The sequence below is a fragment of the Sus scrofa genome, chromosome 6, assembly GCF_054392235.1.
Source record: "Sus scrofa isolate SSC_HxYL_T2T_F1_AM1 chromosome 6, Sscrofa_HxYL_maternal_Yorkshire_Landrace_v2.0, whole genome shotgun sequence".
In the NCBI taxonomy this organism is placed as follows: Eukaryota; Metazoa; Chordata; class Mammalia; order Artiodactyla; family Suidae; genus Sus; species Sus scrofa.
Window position 1 is genome coordinate 46,523,771 of NC_139388.1, and position 21,329 is coordinate 46,545,099.

General features: G+C 49.4%; 1 protein-coding gene across 7 annotated transcripts in view; it reads right to left on the bottom strand.

The window, feature by feature from the left end:
- ANKRD27 (ankyrin repeat domain 27) overlaps window positions 1–21,329 on the bottom strand; it is a 58,941-nt gene that overhangs the window by 1,383 nt on the left and 36,229 nt on the right. For 4 of the 7 annotated variants that reach the window (XM_021094270.2, XM_013988549.3, XM_084960364.1 and 1 more), the window contains exons 17-28: window positions 20,190–20,282; window positions 18,237–18,434; window positions 15,937–15,996; window positions 15,725–15,859; window positions 14,423–14,467; window positions 12,318–12,443; window positions 7,129–7,326; window positions 6,098–6,217; window positions 4,472–4,633; window positions 2,822–2,933; window positions 1,529–1,607; window positions 1,294–1,366 (exon numbers count right to left, since the gene is read on the bottom strand). In XM_021094270.2, coding sequence (XP_020949929.1) covers window positions 1,294–1,366; window positions 1,529–1,607; window positions 2,822–2,933; window positions 4,472–4,633; window positions 6,098–6,217; window positions 7,129–7,326; window positions 12,318–12,443; window positions 14,423–14,467; window positions 15,725–15,859; window positions 15,937–15,996; window positions 18,237–18,434; window positions 20,190–20,282 — 1,401 coding nt within the window. Of the gene's footprint in view, window positions 1–1,293; window positions 1,367–1,528; window positions 1,608–2,821; window positions 2,934–4,471; window positions 4,634–6,097; window positions 6,218–7,128; window positions 7,327–11,495; window positions 11,569–12,317; window positions 12,444–14,422; window positions 14,468–15,724; window positions 15,860–15,936; window positions 15,997–18,236; window positions 18,435–20,189; window positions 20,283–21,329 lie in introns of all 7 variants that reach the window. The other 3 variants (XR_014805991.1, XR_014805989.1, XR_014805990.1) reach the window with 1 other exon arrangement.

Genomic DNA, 21,329 nt, shown 5'->3' on the forward strand with positions numbered 1-21,329 from the left:
CACTGTGCTTTAAACCACCACCATCACACGGTAACAGCTACCCTTGAGTGTTCTGTGTCATCCAGGGCACTCAGTGCTTTCCAGACATACCTCAGCTCTTATCATCCCTGCAGTGAAAGTGTGACACGTGCATGCTCTATAGTCAGACCCAATGTGCGTTTTCACACTTAATCTTTACAACTCTTACAAGTGTATACTGTTGTTATCCCTGTTCTCATACAGCTGAGGAAACAACAGGATCAACAAAATTAAGCCATCTGCCTGAAGTTCGCTAGCTAGCAAGGGGAGAAAAACTGGCATTCAACTGAACCTGGCAGATTTCAGTCTGCAGGCTTTCTCACCCAGCAGCCAGTCTATTATCAAAGCCATGAAAGATTAAACATGTAATTGAAGTCAGTTACATTAACAAAAATCAGTATAATTCTCAAAGATTTACAACTTTGGGATTTGTTTGTTTTTGTCTTTTTAGGGCTGCACCCATGGCATATGGAAGTTCCCAGGCTAGGGGTTGAATCAGAGCTGTAGCTGCAGGCTTGTGCCACAGCAACACAGGATCTGAGCCACGTCTGTGACCTACACCACAGCTCACGGCAAGGCCAGATCCTTAACCCACTGAGCATAGCCAGGGGTTTATTACTGCTAGACGGGAACTGCTAGAACTTTGGTATATTTGTTCCGACAAGCCTATATCACACATGCTATAAATTCTGTTTCTCATCAATAAGGCATATATTGTATTGGCAAGCAGCAATAAGAAGTGCCATTTAGTTTTTAATTTTAATTTTATTGGAGTAGAAGTGCCATGTTTGTAAGAAGGGTCACCAAATTGCATCACAGGATTTTTATATCTTGAGTTATTAAATAGTGCTGTAGGAAGATAGCCACATGTAGAATTGTCCATACGAGCAACTTTAACCATATTTGGAGAAGTTTTTTACCCGTCTATATGCAAAACATGTTTTCTTCTTTACAGTAACACATTGGGGGATTTGCTTAAATAGTGAAATCTTTTACCTGGTATGCACACCATGAACTGCAACATTTTCCCACGTGTACAATTATTTTCCACTTTTTCAGCTCAGAAGTGTTATTAAATATAATAAGTGTTATATTTGACGTATAGCATTAAATATGATATGTTTAATGTGACCAAGCCACTAAAGACTTCATTTTAATTGTTAGTAACTTAACAGCGAAGGGAACAATGAAATGAAAAATGTGTTTACCATGGATTAGCTCTGAAAAATCCAGGCTTTAAAAAATAAGATTATAAGTCAGTGTTTCATAACTCACCTCATGCAAAGAATCTTCAGTAAAATTAGGGACACTTTTATCTTTTGCCATAAACTCCCTTGCAGTCCTTCCCCTGAAACCCAAAACAAACTCAGATAAAAGTTCGGAATGGCAGCGCCAGACACGCTGGCTGGCCACGAGGGGGCAGCCTTTGATGAGCGCAGATTGAGAACCCACTGAAGCTGCACATAAGCAGCAGCTTGAGTTTTAAGTAAAGGTCAAATTTTATACTCACTTAAACTGACCAACTGAGTGGACAAAGTAAAACTGTCTTGTGAAAGGTTCATCTGGCAGATCAGACATTTTTGAGTTCCCTGTAGATAAATGGATAAATATCTGAAAACTTTCAAAATAGTTTAAGAATTGTTTTAATAGATGCAGATGTCCAGTTTTCTTTTTGAAGTTTAATAAGACTTAGAAAATTAAGCACTGCATTTGCTTACAGAAATATACTAGCAGATAACCTGTTTATTACTGTGTGAACCCCCATGAAACAAAGATAAATCCTTAATAAACTGATACTCCCCAGCCATAGCCAATTGTGGTGAGACAGCCTCAGGATTATCCAGATATGGCACTACAGACTATCTTGTAATTTAAAAAAAAAAGTTGAACAAGGACCCCATCTAAACTTCAGTAACTTTTTTTCTTTTTAGAGCCACGCCTGCAGCATACGGGGGTTCCTAGGCTAGGGTTCCAGTCAGCTACACCACAGCTCACAGCAAAGCCAGATCCTTAACCCACTGAGCAGGACCAGGGATCAAACCCAAATCCTCATGGACACCAGTTGGGTTTATTACCGCTGAGTCACAGAAACTCCCATAACAACCTTTTAAAAAAGAAGAAAATACATTGGAGTTCCTGTCGTGGCACAGAGGAAATGAATCTGACTAGGAACCGTGAGGTTGCAGGTTCGATCCCTGGCCTCACTTAGTGGGTTAAGGATCTGGCATTGCCCTGAGCAGTGGTGTAGGTGGCAGACGTGGCTCGGATCTGGCGTGGCTGTGGCTGTGGTGTAGGCCGGCAGCTGTAGCTCCGATATGATCCCTTCCCTGGGAACCTCCATGTGCCTCAGGTGTGGCCCTAAAAAGCAAAAAAAAAGAAAAGAAAATACTTCTGCCCCACCCGTTTGGCAACTGCTGTTTTAATACCCATCCGTGTCAGTCAATACACTTGCAGATTTAAACAAGACATCCTTTAAAGGTTCCATTTACCCGACATGTCCAGGAAATGCCTAGAAAAGGGCCTGGATTCAGAACATGAGACATACGAGAAACCAGCGAGTGGAGGCCCGGCCTTCAGGGGAAATGCTCAAAGTGCTCATCTCACGGAGCATCAGCCAGCCAGAAAATGAGGACCCGAAAAAGCTGATGGAACAGGACGTGACATGTGTTTCTTTGGTGCCTATATCCCACCCCCAGCCGTGATTACAATTACATTTTTTACATTTATAATTACAACCAGCAACTAGTCAATGAGCTTCCAAACAAGCCCAAGTGAGAATTACAGGAAGAATGTGAGGTCTTACACTTTTTCCTGATCTTGACAGTAACATACTCCTTGCGGTCTGTTTCACTGACGTCATCTAATGTGGCCACACAGCTTGGAACTACCTGAAGCAATTCCATTATTTTTGAATTCTACAGTTTGAAAGGGAAAAAGTAAAAGTTACATTTTTAATTCTTTCTCAGCAGGTTATTGTCTACCTTTCCTCTAAATACCAATATTGGCGTGGTTGGGCAGAAAAACTAAGAAACAACTACACACAAAACAGGCCATAAAGCCTAGTGGTAGAGAAAAGCCTGGCATTTGGGGGCTGGCTCTACCCTCTACTGGGAACTCCGGGCCTGTGTTTCACTGTTCTGAGCAACTGGGTTGATAACGGGATCTGTTATTGTCAAATTATGAGGTTACCAAGGGCCCAGCACATGGCAAGTACTCAAAAGATATTCATCATTTGGGAAAAAAGATATTCATCATTTGAGAAAGTGCTGAATTAAAAGTTTAAAATGTTTTGGAGCTCCTGCTGTGGCACAACGGGATTGGCGTTGTCTTGGGAGCAATGGGTCGCAGGTTCGATCCTTGGCCCGGCCTGGCCCAGTAGGTTAAGGATCCAGCACTGCCGTAGCTGTGGCTTAGGTAATGACTGTGGCTTGGATCTGATCCCTGGCCCGGGAACTCCATATGCACTGGGGCAGCCAAGGAAAAAAAAGTTTAAAATGTTTCAATTCTGGAGTAACTGCTGTGGCACAGTGGGAACAAATTCGACTAGTAACCATGAGGCTGCGGGTTCGATCCCTGGCCTTGCTCAGTGGGTTAAAGATCCAGCGTTGCCATGAGCTGTGGCGTGGGTCGCAGATGAGGCTTGGATCCCATGTTTCTGTGGCTGTGGTGCAGGCCAGCAGCTGTAGCTCCGATTAGACCCCTAGCCTGGGAACCTCCATATGCCGCTAGTGCGGCCCTAAAAAAAGCAAAAAAAAAAAAAATGTTTCAATTCTGTTAATAAATGCCACTGAAAATTAGAAATTAGGTGAGCAGGTTGGATTTATGGTGACTTCAACATGTCAGTAGTGCCATTTAACAGCCTACTAGTTGTCTACCTGGGTAGTGAAGTAGATTAAGATTCAGCATGAAAACAGCAACAGTAGAGAGCTGACTCCCCCCAGGAGGAGGAGCTCCTCCCCACTTCTCCCTGGCACACAGCCACGCACCCGAGGGTGGTAGGCTGCTCGTCACAGCCCCCACAGAACCAGAAATCCCAGAAGTCTCAAAGCCACCAGCTGCAGACGTTCTCCATCACACTCGTGGGACCTCGGGCGTGTTCCCAGTGCAGGGGGGTCAGGCCAGCATGCTCTCTACCTGCTCCCTCCCTGCCCGTACCTGACTGCAGGACAGTGGAGACCAGGGCACCAGGCCTGCAGTGGGGGCACCTCTATTCCAGCCTTTGAAAACTGCCCCAGAAGGACTGGCTCCTGGCTCCCCCAGCAGGTCACCTTTGACCAGGTGACTAAGGAGCAGGGATGCAGCCACAGTGGCAGACATTCAGCTCACCAGCTCAGCCTGACAGGGCAAGTCCAGGGTCTGGCTATTGCTCTTTCAGATCTGGTGTAAACACCGGGGATCCGAGTGAGCTGGGAGGGGGCTGCAAGTGGCCTCGGCAGTGATGCTGTCCGCTCACCTGTTCAGCACAGTCGATAGCTGTGCACTGCCTCTTGTTCAGGACCTGAACTGATGCTCCGTGAAGCAGAAGCAGCTCCACCACAAAGACGTGCTTTTCTATCACAGCCTCATGCAGGGCTGTGTTGCCCTTGTTGTTAGAAGTGTTAATGGAGGCCCCGTGCTAGAAAGAGAAAACACTACACTCAGAAGGAATACTAAATTATCAATGCTGGGAGTTCCTGTTGTAGCAGGTGAAACGAATCTGACTAGGAACCCTGAAGACTCGGGTTCCATCCCTGGCCTCTCTCAGTGGGTTAAGGATCCGGCATTGCTGTGAGCTGTTGTCTAGGCCGCAGACACTCTGGCGTAGGCCAGCGGCTACAGCTCCCATTAGACTCCTAGCCTGGGAACCTCCATATGCCACGGGAACAGCCCAAGAAATGGCAGAAAGACAAAAAAAACAAAAGCTGAAACTATCGACACTGAATCACTGTAGTGCCTATGTCTACTACAACATTCTTTCTTGAGGGTAAAAGTAATACTGAGGAAAAACAAATATATTCACTGCAGCAATTATCACTGTAGCAGGAAAAAAATAGAAGTCACCTAAACGTAATGAGCAGAAACTGTTTTTGTTTTTTAAACTGGTACATCCATGATTACGCAACCGTTAAAAAGTTGAGGTTTTTCCGAATTCCTGCTGTGGCTCAGTGGAAATGAATCTGACTTAACCTCCCTGGTCAGTTGGTTAAGGATCCGCATTGCCATGAGCTGTGATGTAGGTCACAGACTTGGCTTGAATCTGATGTTGCTGTGGCTGTGGTGTAGGCTGGCAGCTACAGCTCCAATTCGACCCCTAGCCCGGGAACTTCATATGCCACAGGTGCAGCCACCCCCCAAAAAAGACAAAAAATGTTGAGGCTTTTCAATTTTCTATGTTAAGTGAAAAAAGCAAGATGGAAAATAATACTGATCTAAACTATGCGGAATTTTTTTTTTTTTTTTTTTGGTTTTAGGGCTGCACCTGCAGCATATGGAAGTTCCCAGGCTAAGGGTCCAATCGGAGCTGCAGCTGCTGGCCTATATACCACAGCCACAGCCACGCAATATCCAAGCTGTGTCTGCAACCCTGCAGCTTACAGCAATGCCGGACCATTAACCCACTGAGCAAGGCCAGGGATCGAACCCATGTCCTCATGGATACCAGTTGGGTTAGTTACCTCTGAGCCACAACAGGAACTGCCTATGTACCTTTTTTAAAAGTCACCAAAATTAGTTGCCTTTGAGTAACAGGGTTATGGAAAAGTAGCTTTTTTCCCTACTTTTCAAAATTCTCCTTCTATAGTCAACCTTTATCAAGAGAAGAAAAAAAGCAGCAGCGACAAGGACATTCAGCTCACACTTCAGGTAACAATTCAACTGATCTGCTAAGTGAAGCAAGATTCAAACCTTCAGCAAAAGCAGCGTCTCAGTCCTTAACTCTGCAGCACAGATGCCAAGACCGTGCTGTTGCAAGGAAATGTGGTCCAAAGTTCCTCTCCCCAGGGCCAGCTTACAGTGAAAGCCCGTGCTGCCAGGAGCTCGTCACTGGCCAGATGCCCCTCACTGACCCGTGTCAGCAGCTTCTGAGCTGGGGGGCCCTTACCTGCAGCAATAGTGCCGCGACCTCGTGGTGGCCTCTGGAACAGGCATAAATGAGGGGTGTGTTTCCACTTAGATCCTTTTTATTGGGTTTTGCATTAGAGGCTAATAGACACTTCACCACCTATCGGAGAAGAAATTTCAACTTTAATTAAAATTTGCAGGGAGAAATCCTCTTTTGACTTTTCTGGAAGTTTATCTAGAAGGTTCTTTAGACAGGAGAAAGGCCAACTGAAGTGGAAAGGGATTAACATCTGCTGAGGGTCTTCTGTGCACCAGGCAATGGGCTAGACACGAGTTTTTTTCATTTCATCACTGTACTTTCGCTACGGAGAGGTGGAATTACTAGTCCAGTTTCACATGTTGGGGAACCGACACTAGGCATTACCTGAAATATGATTCCTGTCTTAAAAAGCTTACAGTACGGAGTTCCAGTCGTGGCTCAGTCATAATAAACCCATGAGGACGTAGGTTCAATCCCTGGCCCCATTCAGTGGATTAAGCATCCAGCATTGCAGTGAGCTATGGTGTAGGTCTAGGATGCAGCTCGGACCCCACATGGCTGTGGCTGTGGCGTAGGCGGTGGCTACAGCTCCAATGAAACCCCTAGCCTGGGAACTTCCATATGCTGCAGGTGTGGCTCTAGAAAAGACCAAAAAATAAATAAATATAAAGCTTACGGTAGAACTAATAAGGAAGAATGGAAAAATAAATAGATACTAAACTGGCACAGACAGGGGCTGGGGGATGCAGAGGTGGTCGGACAAGGCTGGGGCCCCTAACCAACACCAGAGAGTCGGCACGCAGCTGGGGTCAGAATCAGAATGACAGCCTCTATGCCCTGAGTGCCAGTGGGAGGGGGTCAGCTCCACCCCCAGAAGCCCCGAGTTCCGTCTTCTGTTGCCAAGTGAGTGTCCTGGGAGGAGGAAAATGGCTCGTCCTCTGAGCCAGCCGCCAAACCCGTCCCCCTCTGCAGCATGTCGCCCGAGCGAGGTCCTGACCATATGCACACCACCCCGGAGACAGAACCCATACCTGGAAGTGGCCCTTCTGGCAGGCCAGGTGGAGGGGGACGGCTTGGTTTGCATCTCTGGCCCCCACACTGGCACCGTGCTTCAGGAGGAGGAGGAGGAGGTCCGCCCGACCGTGGAGGGCAGCAATGTGCAGGGGCGAGGAGCCATCCTGGTTGGTCACATTCACACTAAGGCCACTGGCAGGAATCTTTGCCAGCTTCTAGCAAGTGCAAAAGGTGGAAACGGAAATGTCATTAGTACTGAAGAAACCTGGCCAAAGGAACTGAAGCCATCCATGCCCCATGGCCCTTCTGTAAACTCTGGAATCACACTGGGATCCTGAATTAGCTGGCGCACAGGTGGATTACTACTTTAGAAAGGAATGATTTATCAAAGGATTAACGGCCATTTTTCAGAGAGCAAAGCCCCTGAGAGGGATGCCGTATTAGGCCAAGGCAATGAAATGGGGAAGGCAAAGTCCATTGGACAGACGGTGCTGAACAACTGGAGAGCCACAGATAAAACACTGCCCGGCAACCCTTATCTCACAGCAAACACTACAATGCATTACAGACCTAATGTAAAATCTACAACTTCAGACTTTTTGGAGTGAACATACAATCTTTGCAACACTGGGAGAAGGAAAAATTGCTTAGATAGGAGTTCCCGTCATGGCGGCGGAGCAGAAACAAATCTGACTAGGAACCATGAGGCTGCAGGTTTGATCCCTGACCTCAGTCAGTGGATTAAGGATCTGGTGTTGCTGTGAGCTGTGGTGTAGGTCGCAGACGCAGCTCAGATCCTGTGTTGCTATGGCTCTGGTGTAGGCCAGCAGCTGTAGCTACCATTGGACCCCTAGCCTGGGAACCTCCATATGCCGTGGGTGCGGCCCAAGAAATGGCAAATAAATAAATAAATGGATGTACTTTACTGCTGTAAATTATACTTCAGTAAGGTTTTTTTTTTTTCTTTTCTGTTATGGTTTATCACAGGATATTAAATACAGTTCCCTGTGCTATACGGTAGGACCCTGCTGTGTATCCATCCTGTGTGTAAGAGTTTGCCTCTACTAACCGCAAACTCCCAGTCCACCCTGCTCCCTCCCTCTCGGCAACCACAAGTCTGTTCTCTATGTCTGTGAGTCTCTTTCTGTTTCGTAGATAAGTTCATTGTGTCAGAGTTGTAGATTCCACCTATGAGTGATATCCTATGGTATTTGTCTTTCTCTGCCTGACATATCTCACTTAGTATGATAATCTCTAGATCCATCCATGTTGATGCAAATGGCATTACTTCACTCTTTTTTGTGGCTGAGTAGTATTCCACTGTAAAAATGTACTGCATCTTCTTTACCCATTCATCTATTGATGGATATTTAGGTTGTTTCCATGTCTTGGCCATTGTAAACAGTGCTGTTATAAAAACAGGAGTACATGTATCTTTTTGAATTAAATTTTGTCTGGATATATACCCAGGGGTGGGATTGCTGGATCATATGGCAACTCAATTTTTAGTTTTCTAAGGAAACTCCATACTGTTCTCTATACTGGCTGTACCAATTTACATTCCCACCAAAAGTGTAGGAGGGTTCAATAATGTTTTTTAAACAAAAAAACTCACTCTAAACATACTACTAGGCTAGGAGAGGATGCAGTGGGGGGAAGGTTAGTTTTAATTTAAGCATGACAGGAAGCACTTTTTTTTTCTTTTTAGAGTTGCACCCATGGCCAATGGAGTTTCCCAGGCTAGCAGTCGAATTAGAGCTACAGCTGCCGGCCTACACCATAGCCACAGCAACGCAGGATCCGAGCCACATCTGTGACCTACACCACGGCTCACGGCAACACTGGATCCTTAACCCACTGAGCGAGGCCAGGGGTCGAACCTGCGTCCTCATGGATGCTACTCAGGTTCATTAACCACTGAGCCACGATGGGAACTCCAGGAAGCAATTTACTCTTGTGTCTTTTTAAGAAATTACAAAAAGAGAAAAAGAGTGTAGGCTTTAAAAGAACAGGGAAGGTAAATTCATGCAATAAATTCAATAGCCACTGTAATGGGTCATTCGGTTCCTTGTTACAACTGACAAACTGGGAGGTGGGGGAGAAGATTATAATGACAAAAAGAACAACAGAGACCCAGCAGCCACCTCCAGCCACACAGGCACTGACGGGACCTGAGGGCTGTTGCTACCTTGGTATCACATCCTTTGAAAGAGCACCTGCCTTTTTTAAGTCCTTTGGCAGGCCGCCCTGGGAAAGCCATTTTTTGGATGGTACATATCCAGCAGCACAGGGACAGAACAAAAGCTGTCCATGCCAACATACACACCACCCTGCAGCTCAAGAGCTACTGCAAGTGGGAAAACGCTGCCATCTCAATATTCTTAGGTTAGAGACATCGTGGTGTAGATTTTTTAATCGGGTAGTAGTATCTCGCAAGACAAAAGATAACACTGCCGTAGCTGTCTTCTGAGGTCAAATTCATTTCCACAGCAAGGGACATGAGTTAGCGTGGGAGTGCATGCTCCATACACGAGGCCTTTCACAACTGCTCAAAGAAATGAACTCAAGTATACACTTAACAAAACATGGACAGGATCTTAATGCTGAAAGTCACAAAATGTTGATGAAGACATCAAAGAACACCTAAATACTTGGAGAGAAATATCAGGCTCATGAAGACTCAGCATAGTAACGAGGTTATTTCTCCCAGATCAATCTACTGTTTTAGTGCAATTCCTATCAAAATCCTAACAAGGTTTGGGGAAAACACAAAAAAGCTTATCTTAAAAATTATACGGAGGGAGTTCCCATCATAGCTCAGAGCAAATGAATCTGACTAGCATCCTTGAGGATGCAGGTTCGATCCCTGGCCTCGCTCAGTGGGTTAAGGATCCAGCATTGCCATGAGCTGTGGTGTAGATCACAGACTCGGCTCAGATCTGGTGTTGCTATAGCTGTGGTGTAAGCGGGAAGTTGCAGCTCCAATTCGATCCCTAGCCTGGGAGCCTCCATATGCCGCAGGTGCCGCCCTTTAAAAAAAAAAAAAAAGTCTATGGAAAACCACAGGCCCTAGAATAGCTGAAACGATCTTGGCAAAGAAAAATAAATTAGGAGGAATCATTCTGCTTAATTTTAAGGTTCACTGTGTAGCTGCTGTCATCAAGACAGTGTGGCCTGGTCAGTGGGACAGGACAGAAGTCCAGAAATAGATGCACGAGTCCAGTCAATTGCAGTCCGAAAGCAAGTCAGTCGGGGGAAAACGGCCTTTTCAACAAACAGTGCTGGAGCAAGTAGGTATCTTTAGGCAAAAAAAAAAAAAAAAAAAAAAAAAACCCTCAACCTAAATTCACACACTGTACAAAAAATAACTCAAAAATGGATCACAGACTTAACTGAAAAATGCAGAATTATAAAACTTATAGAAAAAAACATCAGGAAATCTTTGCAATGCAGGGCTAAGCAAAGAATATTCTTAGACCTGACACCCAGAGCATGATCCATATAGGGCAAATGAATAAACTGGACTTCAAAACTAATAATTTGCCCTGTGAAAACCCATGTGAAGAACCTAGAAGCAAAACTCAATCGAAATAAAACAAACCCATAAGAAAAAGGACAGAAGAAATGAACAGACATTTCACCGAAGAGCAGGTACAGATGGCTGCTAAGCAGGTGAAAGAACATTCAAGGTCATCGCCCATTAGGGAAATGCAAATTACAACCCACAGATCAGAATTGTGAAAATAAAAAAAACAGTGAAAAGTGGGAGTTCTCTTTGTGGCTCAGAGGTTAATGAACCCTTCTAGGATTCATGAGGATGCAGGTTTGATCCCTGGCCTCGCTCAGTGGATTAAGGATCCAGTGTTGCTGTGAGCTGTGGCGTAGGTCGCAGATGTGGCTTGGATCCTGCATTGCTATGGCTGTGGTGTAGGCCGGCAGCTACAGCTCTGATTTGACCCCTAGCCTGGGAACTTCCATATGCTGAGGGTGGGGCCCTAAAAAGCAAAAAAAAAAAAAGTCAAAAGTGACAACACCAATTGCTGGTGAGGATGTGGGGAAATCAGTTCGCTCATCCAGTGCTGGTGGGAATGTAAAAGCCACTCTGAAAAACACTTTGTCAGTTCCTAATAAAACTACAGAATTATCATGCAATTACCATATGATACAACAATTGCATTCCTGGGCATATGTCTTAGAGGAATGAAAACTTATGTTCTCATAAAAACCTGTAAACAAAGGTACACAGCAATTGTGCTGGCAATTTCCCCAAACGGGAAACCACCCATGTGCCCTTCAATAGGTCAATGGCTAAACACAGTACAGCACAGACTGGCCATGGAGCCCCGCTCAGCAATAAAGAATCAACTGGATTCTACGCAACAACCTGGTATCGGGCTGGGTGAACGAAGCCAATTCCAAAAGGTTCCGTGCTGTGTGATCACATTTACATACCATTTCTGAAAAGACAAGATTATAGAACAGGACAAAGATTCGTGGTTGCCAGAGGTCCGGGATGGTGGGGTGACAGGCAGAGCAGTGGGTGTGGCTCTGGAAGGGCCACACGAGTGACTCTCCTGGTGATGAGAGAACTCGAAGGGGGTGTTGGATACAAACCTACATGTGTGATAAAACTAGACAGAACTAAATACACACATGCACACACACACACACACACACACACAGAGGGGCAGAAGTAAACCGGGGTATCTTAGTAAGACACGGACTGGATCCCTGCCGATACTGTACTGTGGTTTTACAAGCTATTACCATGCGGGAAACGGGGGAAAGGGTGAAGGTGTCCCTGGGCCTGGAGGGAGGGTGGGTCCTCCCGCAGAGGGTGCACCACAGTGAGCCAAGGTGGTGGGCGGGGGGTCTCACCCGCAGCCTCCCCAGGGGCCCACAGCCACAGGGACAGAGACCCTCAGGCACATCTGTTCACACGCCCCTGCCTTGTGACTCGGGGCCCTGAGAGCCCCTGAAACACTGAGCCCACGGGCATGGCCCTGCCCCCGACCTGCCCTTCCGAAAGCAGACAGCCCGAGCCGGACTCTGCGTGAGGGTCCGCTTTCCTTTGCCCTGAGCTGTGTCTCAGGGGACACCTGCAACCAGCCACGGGGTCAGGAGCTGGCTGAGAAACGGACAACTTTCCTGAGGGGAAAAGGAAGCATTTGGCCCTCTACCCCCACCCCCACCAGGAAAGCCGAACCTTTTGAGCTGGAGCACATTTGGGACACTGGCACAGGGGGTGACAAAATTCAAGTTCTGCCGCCCCGACGGCGGCGTCCTCAGCTTCATCCAGGTCCTCCTCCGTCCACTCCAGCAGGTAACGCACCTGGCGCCGGGCAGTGGGGAGAAACAGGGACTTAAAACCTACCCTCGGCTCCTTCATAAGCTTCACAGACGTGCACACACACACACACACCTGTTCCCAAATCAAGACCTACAACATATCCTCGGCCGCTGAGGTAATTTGATGCCCCTCCCTCTCGAGGACGCCAGGGTTCACCTGTGCTCAAGCCTTTCTAAGTCCTTTCAGTGGCGACACAGGGAGACAGGTTCCATTCCTGCCACTCACATCAGATTCTTCTATCTTGACAAGGAGCAGAGCGGTGCTGCGGGGGGACAGCTTTCGAGCCCCGGGCCTAGAGCATCTCGTGAGCACCTCCCACATTATCTAACTTTCTGCTCTCATCCAAACAGCCCCTCTTGTCTTTCAGGGCAGGGGCTTCACTCCCAGGGGCCAACGACATGTTCAAGGCCACACAACAAGGAAGTAGTGCCGGGAACCTCGACACAGGCTCTCTTTAATGCCCTGGCCCGTGGGTGAAAACACTGCAAAGACCCCAAAAGGTCACATCGCTGTTCCAGTAAAGACTAGTTTCTAGGACATTAAATGCGAGAAAGCAATATAAATACACCTCTAGGCCCCGATCTGAGCTGAGGAAGTCCACATATTGCCTGCAAGAGGGACCGAGGACCTCAAATGCTTCCACCCCAAAGCATCCCCCAGGTCCCTTCCATGTCCCCAACAACAGATGCTTCGCAACATGGAAACAGCGGGGCCTCACCTGACCGAGGGACCTCACCTAACAGGCTGGCCAGGACAGACCAGACCGAGGGCAGTTCCTCTCAGTGATTACAAGGACCCAGATGGGGATGGGGGAAGGGGCAGGGGCCTCGGGTAGGGGGCTGGAGGCTCCTGCAGGGGCAGATGTGTCTGGAGACAAGCACAGGGCCCGGGGTCCTCACCCGCCCACTGGGGGAGGAGGAGCAGCTGCGTCAGGACACAGGAGGTTGCAATCTCTCCACTGGGCTCTCACCCCGGCTCGGCTCATGGTGGTGCGCCCCCCAAAGGACAGTGGGTTCCCTGGGGCGGGTCTCACAGGGGGAACACTGAGCGGCAGTCAGATCCAGGCCCTGTGCCCTCCCCCCAGAGCTGAGGGATTAACCGGGGCCTCTGGGCAGAGGGGGAGACACGGACAACTACATTCTGCTGCCTCATACCCCGGAGGCTGTGACAATCAGATGTCGGGACCTTCTGTCCACCTCCTCAAACTCAATCATCGGCAAAAGTGCCCCTGCAACACACGTGGCTGTAAAGCACTCCTGGAAGTCCCAGCCACTCGAGCTCCAGATCAGGTGAGCCCGCGCTCACTCCTCCTTTTGAAGCAGAAGACCCAACGAATTCCTCTCGGGAAGCCGAAGGTGAGCCAGGGGAACGGCCCACAGCGTCTCCCGAGTTCTCCTCACAGATTGGTCCCCACCGCCTGACGATGGGGAGCGGGAGGACAGACGCCTGTGCCCCATCTCATCTGGACACGTGCTTGTGACTCCTCAGAGCCCCAAGTGAGAGACTCCGCCTCCCCGCCAGGGCGTCACACTGACCACACCGGCTGCAGGGCCACATCAATGCCTTCTGGGCTCTGCCCTCCCCTTTGTTGCCTCTGCACCCCCCACCCCCATCAGTTCACCTTGCTCCTCTGCCCTTCCCCCCTCCCATGAGTTCACCTTGCTCCGGGCTAGTGGGGCGTGACAGCAAGCCCACACTCTGTGGGCTGGTCCTCTTGCCAACATCGTGGCCCTCCTGGAATGTGCAAGTCTGAAGGGCAGGGACAGGCTCTCTCTGCAGCTTTATTCCCCCTGCCTCGCTACTGGCAGGGGACACAGCCCACCCTGTTACCAGGTATTCATGAAACGCACCCTTTCGACAAAGAACCCACGGGGCTCCTAACTCAGCAGGAGACCACAGACCCGGGGCACAGCCGTGTACATGGAGAGCAGGCTGCTGGCCATTCACTTCTGAAAACTCACCATCTCTAGATCTCCATCAGCAACCGCTCTTAAAAGTTTTTCTACCTTAATTAAAGGAAGAAAGACGTAAGGAAAAGTATTATAATAATACAATAACAATAGAAAAAATAAAAATAACAGCCTGAGAAAACCTAGTAGCTTTCGTTTGTCTCTTGACTGCTGGAGCTTCACAATTTCGTTCAGTATCTTTCAAACACATCCCTGACTCAGCTCAGCAGGGCATCCAGGAGGGGCTGCTGTGCACCTGCTGTGTAAGGTCCTAAGGTGACCTGCCACTCGTGTGGCTCCGTGGGACGACAGCCACATGGAGGCAGAAGCACTTCCTAAGAGGGCAGCCAGCCTTCAGAACTGCATCGACTCACCCTCCTGCGGGCCAGCTCTGGGTACCCTGAGGGTAGACAGCCCTCCCCCACCCCTGGAACCACTCCAGGCCTCTCAGCCTTCCTTGTTGAGGTTCGGAGTCCAATGAAAATTCCTGGGCCCTCCAAGAGCAGGGGAGGAAGCAGGGGGAACCCTGGGTGGAGTCAGTGAGGGCTCCCCATCCATAGGGGTCGGGCAAAGGAATCTGGGCACGTCCACGCAATGGTCTGCTCTGCGGGTGGGTTAGATGGGGGAATGAAAGGGTATAAATCAGCGTTTCCCAAAGGCGATGGGCCAGCCCATGTAAATGTCTACACAGACGGTGCAGGAAGTCAGGGTGACAGTGGTGCTGATGGAGTGGGAGGCAAGGGCAGAGAATTTACTTCGTAAAGTGAACTTTTTTAAACGTATTTTTGTCTTTTTAGAGCTGCACCCGCGGCATATGGAGGTTCCCAGGCTAGGGGTCAAATTGGAGCTGTAGCCTCCGGCCTATGCCAGAGCCACAGCAATGCGGGATCTGAGCTGTGTCTGCGACCTACACCACAGCTCACAGCAACGCGGGATCCTTAACCCACTGAGCAAGGCCAGGGATTGAACCTGTGTCCTCATGGATGCTAGTAGAGTTTGTTAACCACTGAGCCACGACGGGAACTCCCATAAAATGATCTTAAAGCAATGGACCTACAGCTGACTTTCCTTTTACTTTTCTTAGAATACTGCGCCCCCATCACACACACACACACACACACACACACACACACACACACGCACACACTATCTACACAGCAAAGAGCTGCTGGGGGAGGAGACCATGAAGGGCAACAGGGTGAGGCTGGCTGGGCTTCACTGGGAGCAATGACCTTGGCCACAGCAGAGTGGCTGCCCCAGTGACGGCCCATCAGGCTGGGGTCTCTCTGGCCGCCCCCCTTCCTGGGGCCTCACCTCCCTGTAGTCCTTCTTGGGCTCTTCTCGTCTGGAGCTCAGCGACGTGGAGGAGAAGCCGGAGGCCGGGGAGCCCTGGTTGCTGGAGTCCGTGGAGCCCTTAGGGGGCCGCGCAGGTACCTGCAGCCGGGGAGCCTGACGGGTGGAGAGAGGTGAGGCCGGGGCCAGGCTGGTCTCGGGCAGGGGTGGCAGGCGCAGCCCAGGTCTCTTACCTCTGAAGACTTCTGCCTCTTCTCGAAGGACAGCTGATGGGCTTCCATTACGGACAGGATCTAGGAGGACAAAGGGGACGTGAGACGGGTCACCCATGTCCTGTTACCTACATCGCCCCACTGCCTCCCACCTCCCTGGAACTGGGTGATGCCACCCTTGGCCTGAGATGCCTGTGACAGTGCAAGGGTGCCCTCAGCCCCTCGCGGGCACCTCAGCCAAGGGTGGCCACACCCGCAGAGAGACATGGGGAGACCAGGGCTGGAGCCGGCGGGCGGCGGGGAACTTAGGATCACACTGAATCAGTCCAACTGGAAGAGCCGGTGCTGCCCACGCATGGCCTCTGGGGACAAGGGAAACGCAGGCCCTTGGGGCGGGGGACCCAAAGCTGCCCCGTCCAGCCTGAGCTGGTTGGCCACAGGCCTCAAGTGTGACCTTTCTCCTGTGCCTCAAGCAAGAGCAGCTGGGAGCTGAGCCAGGAAGGCCGTCTGCTCCCCCTGCCTGCAGATTTCCCTCCGTTATGGCCGTTGGGAGATGCGACAGTGCAAGGGCACCCTCAGCCCCTCGCGGGCATCTCAGGCCAAGGGTGGCATCACCCAGTCCCGTGGCTCTGGCGGCTACAAAGCCGAGACCCTGTGAGTCCACAGCAGCGGGGGCCCCCAGGGTCAGGGGCAGGGGCGTCAACCTTCCCAAACTGCGTTCCTGTAGGCCTTACATTGTGTTCTTACCACATACACAAAACGACAACAAAATGAATAATTAATAGGGGGCAGGAGGAAACTTTTGGAGGTGCTGGATATGGTCATCGCATCAAGCGTGGTCCTGGTCTCACGGGTGTGGACTTAACGCCACGCTCATCGAGTTGTGCACGTTAAATATGTACAGCTTTTTGCAGGTCAATCACACCTCAAGAAAGTGGTTTAAAAACAAAAACTGGAGTTCCCGTCGTGGCGCAGTGGTTAACGAATCCGACTAGGAACCATGAGGTTGCGGGTTCGGTCCCTGCCCTTGCTCAGTGGGTTAACGATCCGGCGTTGCCGTGAGCTGTGGTGTAGGTTGCAGACGCGGCTCGGATCCCGCGTTGCTGTGCCTCTGGCGTAGGCCGGTGGCTACAGCTCCGATTCAACCCCTAGCCTGGGAACCTCCATATGCCGCGGGAGCGGCCCAAGAAATAGCAACAACAACAAAAGACAAAAAAAAAATAAAAAATAAAAATAAAAACAAAAACTGCTGCTTCTACAAGAAGACATGAACAAACTGAAAGAATGCCCTAGAAGAGGGTTGGAAATTGAGAAAAGGAGCCATTAAACCATCCAGAGGCAGAAAGCAGGGCCTGCGCAGAGGGAGAACACCCAATCACCTATGCACCCACTGATGGGGGTGCTCCGGACACATGAGTCGATGACCGTGGCCGTCTACTGTGAGGGGCCCTGTGCTTCAGCCAAGTGGCCGAACACACTTCCCTGAAGGCACTCCTTCACCAGAGCTGCTGCTGGGCGACGAGGACAAAGGCCTGGCCTCTGTAAGCTCCCCCTAGTCCCCACCTGCTCTTGAGATGAGCACTGCACATGTGGCCCAGAACTACGAGCTTCCAGAAAGTACTAGCGGGAAAGGATGAGCCGTTCATTAACAAATCATTTAGGAAGGAAACTATACCCAGTGATGTTCAAAGGGGGCCGATCAGAATGAGGCTTTAGGAGCTGAGAGTAAAGAAACAGCAAGACGGAGGTGACATACGCGGCCAGAGCCGCTGCCCCATGTCCTCTCTTACTGTCTGTTCCTAAACCAACAGGACTCTCAGGCTGGGGCAAAGCTGCTGGGAGTAACCCTTGGCACAACTCTGAGACACACTGCTACTAAAATGGACCAAGATAGGAATACATAAAACCCATTAAGGGAGCTCCCGTGGTGGCAGTGATAACGAATCCAACTAGTATCCATGAGGACTCGGGTTCTATCCCTGGCCTCACTCAGGGGGTTAAGGATCCCATGTTGCCGTGAGCATCAATGTAGGTCAAAGATGTGGCTTAGATCTAGAGTTGCTGTGGCTGCAGCACAGACCAGCAGCTGTAGCTCTGATTCAACCCCTAGCCTGGGAACTTCCATATATCACAGGTACAACTGTTAAAAAAAAAAAAAAATAATACAATTAAGGACCAGGTCCCAGAAGCAGCAGGGAGGATGAGCCCAAGTTCTCACCATGGGGACCAATGCACAGTTTGAACAACACGGCTAAGACTTAATCTTCGGACCCGGGTGTTTTTTAAAAGTCATGTTGCTGCTCTGCGATGAGAAAGGCTACCTTCGAGTTTAACGCGCACTGGAGGGGCGTCTCCTTCAGCCTGTTCTGGATCTCCGTGGAAGCTCCGTTCTGCAGCAAGGTCTCTATGATGCCCTGGTAACCCCAGCGTGCGGCGATGTGCAGGGGGGTATCACCTTTCTCGTTACCGATATCCAGTCTGCAGGACTGCACGTCGTAGTAGACCAGAGCCTTCACACACTGCAAACACAATGGGAGAGGCTGCCGTGTGCTCTGTGGCCCTAGTCCGTGTTCCGACTCAGCCAAGACGCCACCGGTCGAGTGGACCTACAGTAAGGGAGTTATAGACTCTCACGGGTTCCAGGCTGCCTGATCAGGGCACATCTTTTTTTTTTTCCCCCCCAACAGAACCCAACTGCCAATCAAGAAGAAATGGCAGAATAAAATGTGATCTGTGTGCAGAGAGGAGCCAGCACAGCAGGCCTGAGACTTGTTATCCCTGGAAGGCCGGCTGGCAAGGCTGGCCCCTGACTCGTGTGCGATGTTTCCTGGGAGCCTGGATTTGGGGAGTGTTCCCACGGTCCCCTAACTGATAAGAGGGGCCCCCTGGGGCCTAGAATGTGTGTCCAACCCTCTGGTTTGTGCTGAGCACCTGCTTTCCTCCTGGGAGCCTGGGACTTGGCTACATGCCAGGCAGACGGAATTACACGACCAGCCTCCAGGGAAACCTCGGGCACTGAGACCCTCGATGAGCTCTCCTGGGAGAAAATGCTTCACACACGTGGTCAGGACTTGTTGCTGGAGGAAATGAGTGTGTCCTGTGTGTGACTCCACAGGAAGAGATTCGGGGACGTTTGCACCTAGTTCACCCCGGATTTCATCCTTGCACCTCGCCCCTGGCTGATCCGTGCCCTGTGTCCCATCACTGCGAGACATCACAGCTGAGAATGAGGCTGAGTTCTGTGAGCCCTCCTAAGGAATCATCCAACAGGGGCTTAGGGAGCTGGACACACATAACACACTATTGTGGAGCGACTGCAGAATGGGCTCCCTCCATGCCTACGGCCCTAGGGGACGGCCACGGTGCACTAAGTTGGGAAAGTAAACTGCCTAGAAATGTAGAGATTATGATCTCGTTTTCACCCATCAACCACCTCACCCAGCCTCAATCCTCTGTCTGTATAAATCTACCTGTACACGACCATGGAGAAAAAGGGGGCAGAGTGGTTAGGGGGAAAAAAAATCACCCACAGACAGACCCACACACACAGGTAAATATTAAGTGAAAATAAAAACGATTAAAATTCCCTGATATTACTAGAAAAATATAAAATGTAAAAACTGAGGATGACCAAAGGTAAGGAGCAGATGGGAGCAGGGATGAGTGCAAATGAGGTCATTTTAGGAAAAGACAATTTCATTACAGATTTGTGGGGGTTTTTTTGTTTGTTTTTTGGGGGGTTTTTTTTGCCTAGCTTTCAGCATGTGGAAGTTCCTGGGGCCAGGGACTGAACCTGCACCACAGTGGTGACAATGCCAAGTCCTTAAGTGCTAAGCCAGAGAACTCACGGTTACAGGTTTCTAGAGCATCTGTAATACCCTGCTTTTTTTTTTTTTTTTTTTTTTTTTGTCTTTTCATGGTGGCACGTGCAACATATGGAGGTTCCCAGGCTAGGGGTCCAATCGGAACTACAGCTGCCAGCCTACACCACAGCCACAGCAACGGGGGATCTGAACCATGTCATGGCAATGCCAGATCCTTAACCCACTGATCAAGGCCAGGGATCGAACCTTCGTCCTCGTGGATACCAGTCAGATTCATTTCTGCTGAGCCATGACGGGAACTCCTGCTTCATTTTGTATTTAAAAAAAAATTACGCACCAAATATTCCAAGAATCGTCAACATGAAATACCCTGAACTCACTGGAAATTCACGTCTCTCCCCGAGTGGGAAAGGGGAAAGCAGCTGCCCTCAGAACAGCAAGCGCACTTACGTCTTCGTGGCCGTATGTGCAGGCCAGGTGCAAAGGAGTGTTGCCGTTGTTGTCTTGCACTTGGGCGTTGGCTTTGTAGTGCAGCAGCAGCAGCTTCCGAAGGAGAGGGAGAAGAGGGGAAATGAATGCCAACAAGCCTGGCAGCGCAGGTGCACACTTCCTTGGGAGAGGGGCCTGGAGTCCCATGGGGTGGGGCGGGGGGAGCAGCTGGTCTCCATTTTCAACCTTATCTACTTACGCTATAAGGAAATTTACAGCAACCCCCACTGCAAATCACCTCTACTTGAATAATAATAATTAAAAAATGTAAAAATTTAAAAATAAATTTACATCAAGCCTATAATGGAAAATAACCTGAAAATACGTATTAGCTATAAAACCAAATCATTTTTCAGTACACTCGAAACTAACACTGTAAATCAATAATACTTCAATACTCGAATTTAAAATAATATATCTATGTATTTTTCTCTCTCTTTTCTTTTTTTTAGGGCCACACCCACAGCATATGGAGGTTCCCAGGTTAAGGGTCAAATTGGAGCTGTAGCTGTTGGCCTACACCACAGTAACAGCGATGCCAAATCCTTAACCCACTGAGCAAGGCCAGGGATCAAACCTGCAGCCTTGTGTGCTAGTCAGATTCATTTCCACTGAGCCACGACAGGAACTCTTAAGAAAAAATTTTTTTTGGCTACACCCATGTCATTAAGAAATTCCGGAGTTCCCGTCGTGGCACAGTGGTTAACGAATCCAACTAGGAACCATGAGGTTGCGGGTTCGGTCCCTGCCCTTGCTCAGTGGGTTAAGGATCCGGCGTTGCCGTGAGCTGTGGTGTAGGTTGCAGACGCGGCTCGGATCCCGCGTTGCTGTGGCTCTGGCGTAGGCCGGTGGCTACAGCTCTGATTCAACCCCTAGCCTGGGAATCTCCATATGCCGCGGGAGCAGCCCAAGAAATAGCAACAACAACAACAACAAAAAAAAAAAGATAAAAGACAAAAAAAAAAAAAAAAAAAAAAAGAAATTCCAAGGCCAGGGATCAAACCCATGCCACAGCTATGACAATGCCAGGTCCTTAACCACTAGGCCACCAGGGAACTCAAAAAGATTATTTTTGGGCGTGAGGTATACAGCAGCTTGATA